At 39.1% G+C, this 17910-nt stretch overlaps 1 protein-coding gene across 5 annotated transcripts in view; it reads left to right on the top strand.

Moving 5' to 3' along the window:
- Positions 1-14990, top strand: part of CDK13 (cyclin dependent kinase 13) — a 137445-nt gene extending 122455 nt beyond the window's left edge. For 2 of the 5 annotated variants that reach the window (XR_012432523.1, XM_005549747.3), the window contains 3 exons: positions 6345-6550; positions 10859-11128; positions 11980-14990. Coding sequence is in view for 3 of the 5 variants with exons in the window: in XM_005549747.3 (XP_005549804.1) it covers positions 6345-6550; positions 10859-11128; positions 11980-12830 (1327 nt within the window). In the remaining 2 variants the exon portion in view is untranslated. Of the gene's footprint in view, positions 1-3872; positions 6143-6344; positions 6551-10678; positions 11129-11979 lie in introns of those variants that run through there. The other 3 variants (XM_005549746.4, XR_012432524.1, XM_065542087.2) reach the window with 3 other exon arrangements.
- The last annotated feature ends 2920 nt before the right edge of the window (positions 14991-17910 follow it).

Here is a 17910-nt window from a genome sequence, read left to right as displayed (position 1 = left end):
GTGAAACCCTGTCTCTACTAAAAATACAAAAAAATAGCTGGGCGTGGTGACAGGTGCCTGTAATCCCAGCTACTCAGGAGGCTGAGGCAGAGAATTGCTTGAACGTGGGAGGCAGAGGTTGCAGTGAGCTGAGATGGCGCCACTGCACTCCAATCTGAGCGACAGAATGAGACTCCATCTCCAAAAAAAAAGAGAAAGATTTAAAGGACGGGCATAATGGCTCATGCCTATAATCTCAGCACTTCAGGAGGCCTAGGCGGGAGGATCACTTGATGCCAGGAGTTTGAGATCAACCTGACCAACATGGCGAAGCCCTGGCTCTACTAAAAATACAAAAATTAGCTGGGCATGGTGGCATGTGCCTGTAATCCCAGCTACTCAGAAGGCTGAGGCAGGAGAGTTACTTGAGCCTGGGAGGCGGAGATTGCAGTGAGTCACGATCTTGCCACTGCACTCCAACCTGGGTGACAGAGCAAGACTCTGTCTCAAAAAACAAAAAAAAAAAGAAAAGGAAAGAAAATGATTTTAGGCCGGGTGCAGTGGCTCACGCCTGTAATCCCAACACTTTGAGAGGCCAAGGTTGGTGGATCCCTTGAGCCCATGAGTTTGAGACCAGCCTGGACAACATGGTGAAATCCCATCTCTACTAAAAATACAAAAAAATCAGCCAGGCATGGTGGCACACGCCTGTAATCCCAGCTACTCCAGAGGCTGAGGCATGAGAATTGCTTGAGTTTGGGAAGCGAGGCTGCAGTGAGCGGAGATCGCGCCACTGTGCTCTAGCTTGGGCAAAAGAATGAGACTGTCTCAAAAAAAAAAAAAAAAAAAAAAAAAAGATTCTAATGACTTTCCTGTTGTTAAGATTCTTTCAAACTCAGTTTTTCGGATAGTAAAGAGTTGGAGGCTGGGCATGGTGACTAATGCCTGTAATCCCAGCACTTTGGGAGGCCAAGGCAGGAGGATTGCTTGAAGCCAGGAGTTTGAGACCTACCTGGGCAACATAAGGAGACCCTGTTTTTACAAAAAAAAAAAAAAAAAAAAGATGAAGGATTAGAGATCACATGATCTAAAGAAGGATTTCTTATCTAGTAATTATTTGCCTTTTCAGTTGTCTTACCAATACTTATGAAATGACATTTTCTAGTACTTGTTACTTTTTCTTTTCATAGCACATTTAATCCAGTATACCTAGAAAAGTTTAGGAAATCAGCATGTATTATCAGTGCTACTTTGCCAATCCATTTTTTAAATTGTTTCTTAATTATGTTTTTTAAGTATTTTGCCAGAACCTTGGAACTATAGGTTTATCCGACTCAATTTATGGGAAATGCCGACTTTATAACCTAATCATAAACTGTGTCCTTATTGTAGAGCAAATTACCCAAATCAGACTTAATTTTATCAGAACACACCTGACTGCATTTTTTCATTAAAAACAAACATGTTAAAACACATTCGAGGAACATTCTGTAAGCTATCTGTAACACATTATGGAATGAATCCTGCTAGATATATTACTAAAGCAGTCAGGTAAAGATTATCAGATTGACCCAATATTTAAATAAAAACATTTTATAAACAATATAATGTCTCTCACTATTTTGCAATATGATGTAATGAGTAGTTAAAATTATAAATTATTTATGAGGTAAGGACTATGAAGAAATACATGGTATTCCTTTAGAAAGTTGGAAGATGTATCAAACTCTTTCGATCAATTTTTTAGGAATAATCAAATGAGAGAGTGGGGTATTTACAAATCGGAAATAGGCTGGACACGGTGGAGGTGGCTCATGCTTGTAATTCCAGCACTTTGGGAGGCCGAGGCAGACAGATCACCTGAGGTCAGGAGTTCAAGACCAGCCTGGCCAACATGGTGAAACCCCGTCTCTAGTAAAAATACAAAAATTAGGCCAGGCACAGTGGCTCACACGTGTAATCCCAGCACTATGGGAGGCCGAGGCGGGCAGATCACAAGGTCGAGAGATCGAGACCATCCTGGCCAACATGGTGAAACCCCATCTCTACTAAAAATACAAAAAAATTAGCTGGGTGTGGTGGCGTGGGCCTGTAGTCCCAGCTGCTCGGGAGGCTGAGGCAGGAGAATTGCTTGAACCCAGGAGGTGGAGGTTGTAGTGAGCTGAGATTGCATCACTGCACTCTAGCCTGGTGACAGACTGAGACTCTGTCTCAAAAAACACATACACACACAAAACACAAAAATTAGCCAGGTGTGGTGGTACATGCCTGTGTTCACAGTTACCTAGACTGAGGCATGAGAATTGTGGGCTGAGGCGGAGGTTGCAGTGAGCCAAGATCGAGTCACTGCACTCCAGCTTGGGCAACAGAATGAGATCATGTGTCAAAAACAAAAGGCCAGGTGTGGTGGCTCACGCCTGTAATCCCAGCACTTTGGGAGGCCAAGGCAGGATGATCACCTGAGGTTAGGAGTTTGAAACTAGCCTGGCCAACATGGTGAAACCCCATCTCTACTAAAAATACAAAATTAGCTGGGTATGGTGGCACATGCCTGTAATCCCAGCTACTTGAGAGGCTGACGTACAAGAATTGCTTGAACCTGGGAGGCGGAGGTTGCAATGAGCTGAGATCATGCCGTTGCACTCCACCCTGGGTGACAAGAGTGAAACTCTGTCTCAAAAACAAACAAAAAGTCAGAAATAAGTCCATTAATTGTATTAGATGCCCTGTCAAACATAAAGTATATATAGCTAGAAAGTGAATTAGACTAGCAGCCAGCCTGTAAGCTTTCTTTAACAGCAAGTAAAAAGCATTAAGCCATTTATAAGACAAAATATCAATTGCCATTAGGATATTTCATGATATGACTTGATGGAAATAGTTGTAAACTACTAATTGAATGATCAGTGATATCAAACATGAATTAATACATTGCCTACCTTGTAAGAGGCACTGCTGAAGAGCTTGCACATGTTAACATACAGTACCTCTACCCTATGAGGTAGATAGTATTGTTAATCCTATTTTTAAAGACAAGGAGAATAGGCACAGAGGTCCAGTCCAGTTATTTGCCTAAGACACATCAAGTAAGTGACTGAGCTGGCATTTGAACCTTCAAGAAAGCAAATAAAAGTTTGGTTATCTGGAAAACATTCCTGATCGATCTGAAAGCACTGGCATCAGTAACCTGTACTATTTTAGCTATTTGTTGGGTAAAGTTTATTTTTCCTAGAGATGAGTGTTGAGATCATCCATAAAGAATCTCTTACTTTTAAGGGGGCCAGATACCGTAGCTCACGCCTGTAATCCCAGCACTTTGGGAGGCCAAGGCTGGCAGATCACCTGAGGTCAGGAGTTCGTGACCAGCCTAGACAACATGGAGAAACCCCATCTCTACTAAAAATGCAAAAATTAGCCAGGCATGGTGGCGTGTGCCTGTAATTCCAGCTACTAGGGAGCCTGAGGCAGCAGAATTGCTTGAACCTCGGAGGCGTAGGTTGCAGTGAGTCGGGATAGCACCACTGCACTCCAGCCTGAGTGACAGAGCAAGAGAGCAAGACTCCATCTAAAAAAAAAGGAAAGAAAAGAATCTCTTACTTTTAAATTGTGGGAGGGAACAAAAGCTCTTTTTGATGGATTACTTTGCTTTGCTCTCATGGGGCTGTCCTTCAAGAGCAATGCATTCCCTGAGCTTCAGGATGGAAAGGTGGAATCACTCCAGTTACCCCACTCTGCAGTACTACAGTATATCTGAATTTAAGATATTCCAACAGAGACTGAGGCCCACATCATATCATACACACACTTAGAAAGGAAATTCTTTGGCGGGTTTATGATGCCTGAAAGCTTCCCAATATCGATATTTCAAATTGTCCCTTTGTTTGTTACTCCAGGAGGTTTTTACACGCTGAGGCAATGCATCATAGTAAGATGGCTGAGAGGTATGCCTTTGTTTTGTTTTTGGACCTCAGGTGCATAGACTTGGTTTAATCATAATCCTTGTGTCACTCATCATTGGTCCATGCATGGCTCTCTTTTATTTATTTTAGTTACTTTAGTTATTTTAAATAATGTTAATAAGCAGCCATGAACCTACCAGACAAAAGCTAGAACCCTGTAAATAACATACTTTACTCATATTATCCCTACCCCCACCAACCTATCCCCTTGCCTTCCTCCACCTGAGGTAACCATCATCCCTGTTTTCTTTTGTATATACTTTTTGTTGCCATCTATATGTACTCATAAAAGGTTATATTTTAAAATTTTAGTTGTTAATTTTATAAAAGCACATCAGGCTGTTTGTAATATTTTGGGAATGACTTTTTAAACTAATATTATATTGCTAAGATTCAGCCATATTATTGCATCTGCCTTTATTTTATAACATGAGTAATTGTGAAAGAGTAGATGTGAAAGAAGAACTTGCTTAGACAGGCAGGCCATCCTCAAAGCTCAATCTTAGGAAAGCAGACATGGATATGGAAATTCCTTTAAAAAAAATTCCAGGTGTACCTCCTTGGAGAGTCTTCATGTACCTCCTAGAGGTAAACAGATCCAGGTTGAGGACTATAGGTATATATCACTAGGTGGGGTTGCTTAAGGGAATTTGTAGATATTCTGGGCAAGTTTATTCACCTTTCTAAGCGTCAAGTTTCTCATCTTTAAAATAGATACAACAGTAACATTCCATTAAATACTTTATTAGGTTAAGAAGAAAGCATTTATAAATCAAATATTTGTATCTTTAAGCAAAAGTTATTCTCTCGTGTTATCAGTTGTATGAAGTTATTTTAAGATAGAATTGACTAGGAATTGTGGGCAGTTTTGGTAGTTGTTATTCACAACTCTGTTGATAAATGATGAGCCACTCTATGCCTGGATTACCTATTTTGAAAACTTGTCTGTAGCATCAGTTTAATTCTAGAGCATTTGGCTAGACAAGCAAGTTAGTAAAAAGTAAGATTTTACTGTAAAGTTCTTCACAAATGTTATGTTCTAGCCTTCCTTTTTTTTTTTTTTTCTTTTTCTTTCTTTTTTTTTTGAGATGGGGTCTGGCTCTGTCACCCAGGCCAGAGTGCAGTGGCATGATCTTGGCTCTCTGCAGCCTCTGCCTCCCACACTGAAGCCATCCTCCCACCTCAGCATCCCAGGTAGCTGGGACTACAGACATGTGCCACCATGCCTGGCTAATTTTTTTGTAGAGACAGGGTTTCACCATGTTGCCCAGGCTGGTGAACTCCTGAGCTCAAGTGATCCACCCACCTTGGCCTCCCAAAGTGCCGGGATTACAGGCATGAGCCACTGTGCCTGGCCCTTTACTATTTTTTTTATCCCATATCTAGTTTCTGCAAATGGCATATTTTTCTGTTTTGTGTGACAAGGCCTGGCTCTGTCGCCTAGGCTGGAGTGCAGTTACATGATCTCAGCTCACTGCAACCTCCACCACCCGGGCTCAAGCTATCCTCCCACCTCAGCCTCCCAAGTAGCTGGGACTGCAGGTGCACAACACCATGCCCAACTAATTTTTGTATTTTTGGCAAAGACAAGGTTTTGCCATGTTGCCCAGGCTGGTCTTGAACTCCTGGGCTCAAGCAATCCTCCTGTTTTGGCCTCCCTAAGCGCTGGGATTATAGGCGTGAGCCTCTGTGCCTGGCTGGAAGTGGAATATTTTTTCTGCCTTCTTTTTCATGTCTTATTCAGTGTATGATGTACTATCATAAGAACTGACTTTGAAAGGTTGCACCAACAGTGATAGTAGGCTTTTTTTTTTTTTTTTTTTTTTTTTTTTTTTTTTTTTTTTGAGACAGAGTTTCAGTCTTGTTGCTCAGGCTGGAGCGCAGTGGCACAATCTCGGCTCACTGCAACCTCCATCTTCTGGGTTCAAGCAATTCTCTTGCCTCATACTCCTGAGTAGCTGGGATTTACAGGTGCCTGCCACCATGCCTGGCTAATTTTTGTATTTTTAGTAGAGACAGGGTTTTGCCATGTTGGCCAGGCTGGTCTCAAACTCCTGACCTCAGATGATCCACCTGTGTTGGCCTCCCAAAGTGCTGGGATTACAGGCATGCCTGGCATAGTAGCCTATTTTTATGAATATATATTCTTCATTCATAATTTTGATAAATGATTATTTATTGATTATTCAAAAGCCAAAGAAAAATAGTTTACCTGTAAAAACAAAGCAAGCCCTGAAGTAAGTGGGACAATAAGGATGATTTTTATTGGAGGAGTTTTACAGAGCCATTCTATGAAATCTTCAAGAACTATTTGGGGTGGGGGCATAACTTTGGTGCTACATAGTAACTAGCATTTTTTGTTAAGAAATGCCATTTACAATTTAATTCCTTTTTTTTTTTTTTCAGTCTTCCTTTATGGCAAGATTGTCATGAGTTATGGAGTAAAAAGCGAAGAAGACAGAAGCAGATGGGCATGACCGATGATGTTTCCACAATTAAAGCCCCTAGGAAGGACTTGTCTCTGGGCTTGGATGACAGCAGAACCAACACACCCCAGGGTGTGCTGCCATCTTCACAGCTGAAATCTCAGGGCAACTCAAATGTGGCACCTGGTCAGTAATGCTTCCATGGGTTGGTTTTCTTCACATTGTTTTGCAGTTAATGCTGATCATACTGCTCTAGTGTTAAAGCATCTTGTGGCTAATGATGAAAATTAACATTTATTCGCTGAACTAGACATTTCTTTGTGCCAGTATAGAAGTTTCCTTGCTATTGGCACCACAATTTTAAGTAATCTTAAGGTAACTTACAAAGAAGCATCAAATTACCTGACTGGCAAGTCCTCGGATTTCTGTATTTCCTTTTTGCTCTTAAAGGTGCAGGAGTCAGTAAGTCTTTTACTGACACTGCTCTCAGTGAGGCTCCGCATTCAGTGTCTACAGATGCTTAAGGAGTAGGAAGAAAGGTATAAGAAGAGAGCTAAAAATCATAATGAGAGCTCTTTCATACCATAGTGACCCCATGTCACTCCTAATGTTATCATTTCTCTGGTTATATTAAAGAATCTTAAAGATTGGGGCCAGGCATGTTGGCTCATGCCTATAATCCTAGCACTTTGGGAGGCCGAGGCGGATGGATCACCTGAGATCAGGAGTTTGAGACCAGCCTGGCCAACATGGCAAAACCCCGTCTCTACTAAAAGTTCAAAAATTAGCCGGGCATGGTAGCACACACCTGTAATCCCAGCTACTCGGATGCTGAGGAAGAAGAATCGCTTGAACCTGGGAGGTAGAGGTTGCAGTGAGCCGAGATTGCGCCACTGTACTCCAGCCTGCACGATAGGAGCGAGACTCCATCTCAATATATTTATATATTTATGTATGTGAATCTGATATTTTGCCCAAAATAAAATATGAGAAGGGAAGGCCAGGCATGGTGGCTCACATCTGTAATCTCAACTCTTTGGGAGGCCATGATGGGCAGACCACTTGAGTCCATGAGTTCGAGACCAGCCCAGACAACTTCCTGAAATTCTGTCTCTACTGAAAATACAAAAAAAAAAAAAAAAAATTAGCTGGACATGGTGGCACATGCCTGTAATCCCAGCTACTCAGGAGGCTCAGGCATGAGAATTGCTTGAACCCAGGAGGCAGATGTTGCAGTGAGCCAAGATTGTGCCACTGCACTCCAGCCTGGGTGACAGCGAGACGGTCTCCAAAAAAAAAAAAAAAAAAAGGGTATCTTATATCTAGTTATTTTAGGGAAACTTAAATTTCTTCCTCTGTCATAGAGTAAGTTTTTTGATGCAAAGTCTGCCTATTTAATGTTGCCAAGAGTGTTAAAATCATTTAACAACTTTTTTAAAAGGACCTCCACTCCCTCATTTTGCCTAAAGCATCCAGAAGCACTCATCTTTAGTTTCAGTTGTATGAAAACAGAGACTGATATCAAATAGAGAGGTGTGTGTGTGTGTGTGTGTGTGTGTGTGTGTGTGTAGGTGGTGGCTTATTAAACATGAAAAAATAGACTAGCACTTCTTAAGAGATGAGTATATGTTGATTGATCAGTTAGTTGATTAAAACAGATGTGTGGATCAGACTGAACTTTTGGTGGTTGAAGATAAATATAGATTAACTGAGAAAGCTTTAGAAAGATAACCATTAATGCTTGCCGATGTAGTCTACAAGCTTCTACTTGACCTTGGTTCGACTGCATACTTAAAGTACTCATTCTATGAATACCAAAAGCAATTATTTGTTGTTCAAAAGTATTATTTCTTGAAATAGTGAATTCCCCTTATACATTAAAATATTTGTCCTGCTAACAAAAGGATGTGAAATGGCAATAACAGAAATTTTGGATGGTGATCAGTTTTCCCAGGCAACAGTTGTCATATTTAGCAAGACTCTCAGGTCTTTACTTGTGGTCCTCTTCATGGAACTGATGTCTTAAACTCTACTAAACCTAGTACAACAGAGGGTTGTTAGTTTACTCATTATAGCTGGTAAAAAATGAATTGCCCCTTCTGGGCTCGTTTTGTTGTTAATTTGCTCTAACTTACTTTACAACCCTGTTTTAATGTTGGAGAGTTTTATTTTTTATTTTCCTTTTTTAGCTTTAATTTTTTTTTTTTTTTTTTTTTAGACAGAGTCTCTGTTGCCCAGGCTGGAGTACAGTGACACAATCTCAGCTCCCTGCAATCTCCACCTCCCAGGTTCAAGTGATTCTCCTTCCTCAGCCTCCAGAGTATCTGGGATTACAGGCATGTGCCATCACACTCGGCTAATTTTTGTATTTTTAGTAGAGATGAGGTTTTGCCACGTTGGCCAGGCTGGTCTGGAATCCTGACTTCAAGTTATCTATAAATAGCTGGGTGCGGTGGCTCATGCCTGTAATCCCAGCACTTTGGGAGGCTGGGGCGGACTGGTAGCTTATGTTCAGGATTTCGAGACCAGCCTAGGTAATGTGGCAAAACCCCGTCTCTACAAAAAATACAAAAATTGGCCGGGCCTATATTCCCAGTTACTTGGGGGACTGAAGCAGGAAGATTGCTTGAGCCTAGGAGGTCGAGGCTGCAGTGAGCTGAGATTGCACCACTGGCACTCTGGCCTGGATGATAAAGTGAGACCCTGTCTAAAAAAATCAAAAGAGGAAAGAAAAAAATCAGTATTCTGATTAAGAAGTGAGAATTCCAGGCTGGGCATGGTGGCTTATGCCTGCAATCCCAGCACTTTGGGAGGCTGAGGTGGGTGGATCACCTGAGGTCAGGAGTTCAAGACCAGTCTGGCTAACATGGTGAAACCCTGTCTATACTAAAAATAAAACAATTAGCCAGGCATGATGGCACACGCCTGTAATCCCAGCTACTAGCAGGGGCTGAGGCAGGAGAATTGCTTGAACCTGGGAAGCAGAGGTTACATATCACGCCACTGCACTCCAGCCTGGGCAACAGAGCAAGACTCCGTCTCAAAAAAAAAACCAGTGAGAATTCTGTTTTTTTGAAAAAAAGATGAATCCTCTGAGTCATTTTCTTCTCCGTCATCAGTAAGTGTGCTGAAATAAGAAACGCCCCTTCAGCAAAAGAGGCACCTCAATTAAAGACCACATCCCTGAATTCACATGGAGAGACTACCTGTGCTAATAGGGAAATGAAAATAAGGAAAAATGACTTTTGATATGTAGCATACAAGCATGCTCACGGGTCATAAGAATAACTTGCAGAAGTATCTCAAAATATATAAAGAGAATATAAAAGCATTAAACATCAGTTTTTCATCATCTTAGAGTTGCTCTTCTATCAATCTGTCAGCTGTGATTATGGGAATTTCTTACCATTGCAGTCTTATAGTTACCATATATGGTATTATATGCATTTGAGTCTTGTCATTATGTATGATTAAGATAAGCTTGCTTGAGGGAGGACCTGTGTAAATTATCCCAAGTCTAAACTGAAAGTTGGAAAAACAACTGAATCGCTATTACTGGTGATGAGTTAATACTATCATATGCATATATTAATAATAAACATGTTTCTGTAGGCATTCCTAACTTATCCAAAGTTGCTTACAAAAAAAAAAGGTAATTTGAATAGAAACACAGGCATTTTATCAGAATCTGCAAAACGTCATAGTTTCAATATAGTGCAAAGATAACCTTAGATTTTGCATAATAAACTTTATTTTAGAGAAAGTATGGTGTAGTTAGGAGCTCAGATTCTGGAATCAGAATATCTGGATTCAGATCTCACCTCTGCCACTTACAGAATATTTGACCTTGGGCAAGTTGCTCGGTCTCTTTCGGTGTCAGTTTCTTCTCAGTAAAAGGAGGTTAATAATAGTCTGCCTTATAAGGTTTTTGTAAGGAATAAAGGATATTAAATGTTTTGAAGGTATGTGACACTCCCTTAGCTGTTATCATTATCATTATTCATTTCCCATTCACAATGTGCTGTTTCCTGGTTAAATCCATAACATGAGTTTTTAGTAGTGGTCTTGATTTTCCTTTTGAAGTATTTACCCCTAAAGATAAGTTATTCAACATTGACTGCAGTTCTTTTTATGTACAGGTACATTTTAAATGTACATGATATTTAACTAGACTTGAGGTTCTCTTTTTACAATATTTCTTAAATACTCTCCCTCAAATATACATTTTCATATGGTAATACAGAGCCATTTTGGTGTGGGGGTGGGAGGAGCTGTGAATTATGGCAGTTCTAATTAATATAATTTTGTCTTTAGTAAAAACAGGCCCTGGACAGCACTTAAACCACAGTGAATTGGCAATTCTTCTAAACCTACTACAATCTAAAACAAGTGTTAATATGGCTGATTTTGTCCAAGTGTTGAACATTAAGGTAAACTCTGAGACTCAACAGCAGCTAAATAAAATAAACCTTCCTGCTGGAATTTTGGCAACAGGTGAAAAACAGACAGATCCATCAACACCACAACAGGAGTCTTCGAAACCGTTGGGAGGAATTCAGCCTTCTCAGACCATCCAGCCTAAAGTGGAGACTGATGCTGCCCAGGCGGCTGTGCAGAGTGCATTTGCAGTTCTGTTGACTCAGTTAATAAAGGCTCAGCAGTCAAAGCAGAAAGATGTGCTACTAGAAGAGAGGGAAAATGGATCGGGACATGAAGCATCATTACAACTCAGGCCACCTCCAGAACCTAGCACTCCGGTGTCGGGTAAGTGTGCAAATACCAGACCACGAACACGGCTGCATTAAATTGTCTACTCAGTGTTGCTGACTATTTATAATGTGTATAGTTCAGTGACATTGCTAAAAGCTGTCCTGAAAAATCTCAGGTTACTGGCAATAGGTTCGTTTTTTAGTCTGTTTACTTCCAGGAATGGATTCTTTAACAAATTATCTATGTGAGATAGAACTCATTATGAATGGTAAAGAAATTTCTAAGGTAAACCTATGGTTAAGAAATAATATTTAACTCCAAATACAAAAGGATACTTGACTAAGGCATAATTTATGTATACAGTAGCTTTTGTTCCTTAAGCAATGAAGTATAAGTGAATTATGCACCCAGCCAATTATAGCTGGGTGCAGTGGCTCACACCTGTAATCCCAGCACTTTGAGAAGCTGAAGTGGGAAGATTGCCTGAACCCAGGAATTCAGTACCTATCTGGGCAACATAGTGAGACCCTGTCTCTAAAAACACTTTTTTAATTAACTGGACATGGTGGCACATGCCTGTGGTTCCAGCTACTTGGAAGGCTGAGGTGAGTGGATCACTTGAGCCCGGGAGGTCAAGGCTGCAGTGAGCTGTGATCACTCCACTGCACTCCAGTCTGGGTGACAGTGAGACCATGTCACACAAAAAAAATTTTTTTAAAGAGAAGTCACATACAATAAAATTTACCAGTTACCATAGTACTGGTAAACTTTTTGCTTTTTTCATTTAACATTTTGCCAGAGATGGAACTTCTAATCATCTTTAGGACTACCTACAGGAAACACTATTTTGAATATTTAGTTTTCCATGGTAACTTTTGACCTTGTTTTTGCTCTGTTTCACTTAGGACAAGATGACCTCATCCAGCATCAAGATATGAGGATCTTGGAGCTAACACCGGAACCAGACCGGCCTCGAATTCTGCCTCCTGACCAACGACCTCCTGAGCCTCCTGAACCACCACCAGTCACTGAGGAAGATCTAGATTATCGGACAGAAAACCAGCATGTACCCACCACCAGTTCTTCATTAACTGACCCTCATGCCGGAGTGAAGGCAGCCCTGTTACAGCTGCTTGCTCAGCATCAGCCCCAGGATGACCCCAAAAGAGAAGGTGGGATTGATTATCAAGCAGGAGACACTTACGTGTCCACTTCAGACTACAAGGACAACTTTGGATCGTCTTCTTTCTCTTCTGCTCCTTATGTTAGCAATGATGGTCTAGGAAGCAGTTCTGCTCCACCACTAGAACGACGTAGTTTCATTGGAAATTCAGATATTCAGTCTTTGGATAACTACAGTACTGCTTCATCTCATTCTAGTGGTCCACCTCAGCCTTCTGCCTTTTCTGAGTCGTTTCCCAGTTCAGTAGCTGGTTTTGGAGACATTTACCTCAATACTGGTCCAATGTTGTTTAGTGGAGACAAGGACCATAGATTTGAATATAGCCATGGTCCGATTGCAGTCCTGGCAAACAGCAGTGACCCTTCCACAGGGCCAGAGAGTACTCATCCTTTGCCAGCAAAGATGCACAACTATAACTATGGTGGTAACTTACAGGAAAACCCGAGTGGCCCCAGCCTCATGCATGGACAGACCTGGACTTCTCCTGCCCAAGGACCTGGATATTCACAAGGATACAGGGGACATATTAGCACATCAACTGGCAGAGGCAGAGGCAGAGGGTTACCATACTGAGCATCTGTTTTTCCTCAGGCACATCATTTTTATCTGGAAAGACTTTTCTAGCTGCAATTTAAGGCAGCAATCCAAGAGACTTGAATAATAATAATTCAACAACAGCTTTATTTTTATGTGGAGAAGGGTCTTGCATACAATAGTTTAAAAAGACAAAAAAAAAAAAAACCTTTGCTTAAATTCATGCTGTTCTAAAAACTAGATCTATCAATTGTACATCTTCACAAATTCTAGTTAACAATTTTATTTTGTATTCTTGCAGTTTTAAGTGGATGCTAATTTTAGGGACATAAGCCTTTTATGGCCCTCTTGCAGATCTTCTGAACTATGCACATTTGTGCTTTTTTTGTAAGTTTGGACCAACTTTTATGTAACAAACAGCCCCTCCCCACCTCCAGTTTTACAACAATCAGAAAGGGCACTGATTTATTTGGTATTTTTCTTTTTACAAAGCTACCTTTAGTCAAAGGTCACTGTCAGTCTTTGCACCTGCTTTCAGTGTTATTGTGAAAGGTGTACTTTGTGCTCATTTCAGAAAATAAAACACAACCTTTCTCTTGATGCAACAGTTTTATAAGAAAAAAATGGTCAACGTTATTTTTGTTTTGTTTTGCAGATTATCATAGCCTAGCAAAATGCATTTAAATGAAATAGTGGGTTTTATATGAAAATTATGGGTGGGCTGGGGAGGGAAAGTAAGTGCCTTAACAGGTAAGCTTAAGGTCTGAAAAACAATAGTTAACTTTTACCCCCATTTATCTTTTAAAGGGAATCAATGCATTAAAAAGGCAGGAAGCTCTCAAGTTTTCAGGGGCTGCCTGTTCAGTTCCGGTTAGGTCCATTCCCTCTGCCTGTCACACCTTCTCCTTTTCTGCCTGTCTTTGGGCTGTGTTACCTTTCACTACTACCTTCTCTTGATAGGGGAGTGAGAGCAAAGAAAGGGAGCAGAACTGCAATCCGTACCTTTTGTTTGATAAGTTCTAAAAAGTTTTGTCATTTAAATGGTTGAAAGTAATAGCTCCAGGAGAATTTTAGAGTACCATTTTCTTTCAGGCTGCCATATTATCCCTGTTTCCATTTGCCATGGATAATTGGAGGGTCATAGTATAGAAGCAAGAGTTAATAACAGAACTTGCATAAGTGTGTTAAAGTTCGTGGGGGAGGGGTGGCAAATACCATATTTTAAGTTATGCAATTGCCATTTTAAGAAAGTCAATTCTATTCACTTGTTAACTAGAAACATTGCCTAGATTGAGTTTATTGAAGCAAAAAGAAAAGGCAATGAGAGAGAACTTTTATCTTCCTTCCTGTCACCTTCTATATAGTTGATTATGACTTCTGCCAGACTTAGAGGAACAACTTTAGTTCATTTCAACATTTTTTTTTGTTTTTATGAAGAGCATCAAAGAATGGAGTAGTCCTTATTTAAACTGTAATGGTGTTAAGTCTCACTGTGTGCACACTCTCACACATATACACACAATTATTATTCTAGAAAGGAACCAAAGGTAAATAACCAGTGTTTCCATTATCACTAAATGGAAAAATTGACTGGAAGTTAGAGTTGTGCCAATTAATCATTTTGTTCATTAACTGTTCTGGTAACTTATTTTTTTTAATTGGAATCTTAAATTGGAACAACTGTTACAGAATGTATATTGCTCCAGTTCTAAAGCCAGTTAACCCTGTGCCCTCTAACTTACGAACCTTCATTTCAAAACAGTATGTGGGAAGCCCTGTAGTTTGATAACAGTAAAATTATTTTAAAGAGGATAATTTACCATTTTACTACTATAAAACAGTTGATATCAGTTGACCATTTTATTTTTTGATGGACTCTTTATTGTTGGGAGAAAGAAATGAATGGAAGAAAAAATATTTTGCTTTTATTTGAATATTGATTACTAACAACTTATAAACTACATTGCAGGAAATGAAGAAATATTTTGAAATTAGCAAAATAGCAACAGTATTCAAGTATCTGAAATTTTAATATGGTGAGTCTTAGAGCTTTAGACTTTCCTATAAGTGACAGTATCTAAGTTATTCTTAATAGTCACACTTGATAATTCTGCTGACCATAAGCAGCTAACCTACAATTGAAGATATTTATGTGACATGAATAGCCTGTGTTTTAAAAATTAAATATTTTATATAAAATTGAACTGTGTTTGGATAGTTTTTCTAATCAAACATTTCAGTTATATATTTATGTTGGGAGAGTGGCTGGGAGGACAGGGAAATTGTTGCTTTGAAATTGAAAATTTGAACTAGAACTTCTAATACTATCCTAAGACAGCATTGCTTGTGAGACATACCAGTCTTTTATATATCACTTAGAAGAAAAAATGTTTGCCAATTAAGCCACAAAACAATGCTAAGATGTCATCAATTATAAGCTGCATCCCAGATTCAGACATGTTATTATATAGAATATTTGTCTTATAATTGATGAAATATGATAGTAAAAAATTTTAATGCTTCCCTTCATAGCATTTAATATTTTAATTCAGTGAATTCGGATTAATAGAAAAAAGTTTGGAAATCACTAATTCTGTAGGTTATAGTTACAATAACAGCAGTCATCGCTGAAAATTTGAGTGAAATCTAAGGAACACAAAATATTGCTTAAATTTTTTGGAAAAAAGCAGGTAAGTCAGATTTCAAGTTAAGAAGACAAAAATATAAAAGATTTGACCTACCAAAAGAAGAAAGTATTTATCTTCTCCCATGTGAAATTCTCTTTTGTGTTTACTGACACAGCAGATTTTTCTGCACGCAACTCAGTATGTTTCCCACGTCTTCATTATTTGTTAGAGAGTTGCAAGTCACTTGTGAAACCTTCAAATGCTAATTTTAAGGAGTTGTCATTTGTGGAATGTGAAATAAGGTAATAATTCTAGCTGTGATTGAGAGCTTTATTAAGTCAGCAAATACATAGTCAGTGCCTACAACATGCCAGGTACTAATCTAGTCCTTGGGGTAACATCAATAATCATCAACAGTGTTAAATCATACTTCCAATGTGCTGACAGTGAACAAGATTTTTTATTTATTTATTTTTTTGAGACGGAGTCTTGCTCTGTCGCCCAGGCTGGAGTGCAGTGGCATGATCTCGGCTCACTGCAAGCTCCACCTCCCGGGTTCACGCCATTCTCCTGCCTCAGCCTCCCGAGTAGCTGGGACTACAGGCGCCCGCCACCGCGCCCGGCTAATTTTTTGTATTTTTAGTAGAGACGGGGTTTCTTCATGTTAGCGAGGATAGTCTTGATTTCCTGACCTCGTGATCCGCCCGCTTTGGCCTCCCAAAGTGCTGGGATTATAGGCGTTAGCCATCGTGCCCGGCCAGTGAGCAAGATTTTTTAAATGTCTGGAGAAGCTAGTGGTATTGCTACCCTCAGCTGTATCTAAATTGTACTTAAGTGAATGTAGGGCATGAAAATGTGAGTATCTTTTTGAAATTTTAAATTGAAATTTGGATAGAGATGGTTATGGAGAGAAATCAAACAACTGGAAATTCAGTGATAAAATTTTAAGTTGAATCTGGTCGGTTTGCAATGGCCTATTTGTAAGAAATATCAAGGCTTCTTGAGAAAAATGAAAAGTGAATACGTAAATGTTTACAATCTAATCTGGTACTTCTGAGTTAAGGTTTTGCTGTTTGCTTTGAGCTTAATCCAATTTGGGATGATTTTTCATCCTAGGGCTTTTTGTTTTCCTTTTTTATTTTTATTTTTTCTTTTTTTAGGGGGAGGGGACTTGCTTTCTTTTCCAAAAAGCTGAATCCTTCCTGTAGGAGACAGCGAAAAAAAAAAAAAAAAAAAAAGCTGAAATACATGTTTTGACCATAGATCAGCTGGGATATAATATCCTTTCGATTTTTTTTTTTTTTTGGCCCAGTCTGCCTTTTGATATTTTAAAAGTCTGAATGAGATGTCCCAATAATCTAAAATTATCCGGTCAGTCTTCTTACTTTACAGCTAAGAAAAATAAGGCTTAGAGAAAGGGATTGCCAGAAACTTTGGCGACTGGATTGCCTGTGCTTGTTCCTCTAAGCCATACCCAAATTCTGCAGTAAATACTAAACTTTTTAATAGGGAAATTGCTTCAAAATAACTTGACCAGTGATACAGTAAAATAATTAAATTTAGACTGTTGGACTAATGGCTTAACACAAGTGGCTTTAAAAAGTCTGCTTAAAAAACAATTTTTATTTAGAAAAAAAACAGAAAAAGACATTTTCAAAATCTAGGAGCCTGAAGGGGCTGTTTGTTTCATATATGGATAATCTTTGAAAAGGCAAATCCTGTATATATTTTTCATTTGTTCAAAGAAGATTGGTTATCAGTAGTCTTGCAAACATAATTCGCTTTTAAGTTCTTTCAAGGTTTTATGCAATAAAACCTATTGATTTGGAACTTTTTCTTAAAAAATCAACAAAAATACTTTCAGGGTTTTGTAATTTCAAGTGGTGTTTTAAGGGGAGCAATAGTTTGCCATTTACCAAAAGCTTCTCCAGATAATTTCTTAAATGTTTCTACTTAAAAATAAAAGCTATTAATAAGCTGTCATGGGATCCAGTTGAAGACAGCGAAAATGGAAAATTTTTATCGTAATGGGAAGAACTTATTCTTTTAATTTTATGGACTGACAGAGTCTGTGGGTCTTAACTCATTTCAGCCTATCAAATGTCCAATTAAAAATGAATTTTCTAATTGTATTCAAATGAGGCTCTATGGTGAATACAGAATCACTCTTTTAAGTTTTTTCCCAGTTAATTTGTTGTAAAAGTATTGTACCCTTTTGCAAGAACGATTGAAAGTTAAGTCTTGAAACTGTTAACATCTAATGTATTAATATAAACCATTTGTTTTTTACCATTTTTTTTCAGGCTGTATTCAATAGTCTGTAAATAAATTGCCATAACACTCCCAGGCCATTTTTCAGCCTTGTATGCTTTTTGCTTCTATCCAGAACAGACTTTTTGAAGTTTTTATCTGATAAAGATGACCACTTGTAATCCACTGTGCCGTGTTTTTTCGACAAAGGTTAAGATGTGGAATCCTTTTTTCTTTTTATA

This window comes from Macaca fascicularis, chromosome 3, assembly GCF_037993035.2.
Source record: "Macaca fascicularis isolate 582-1 chromosome 3, T2T-MFA8v1.1".
Taxonomy (NCBI): Eukaryota; Metazoa; Chordata; class Mammalia; order Primates; family Cercopithecidae; genus Macaca; species Macaca fascicularis.
This window is presented reverse-complemented; position numbering and strand designations above follow the sequence as displayed.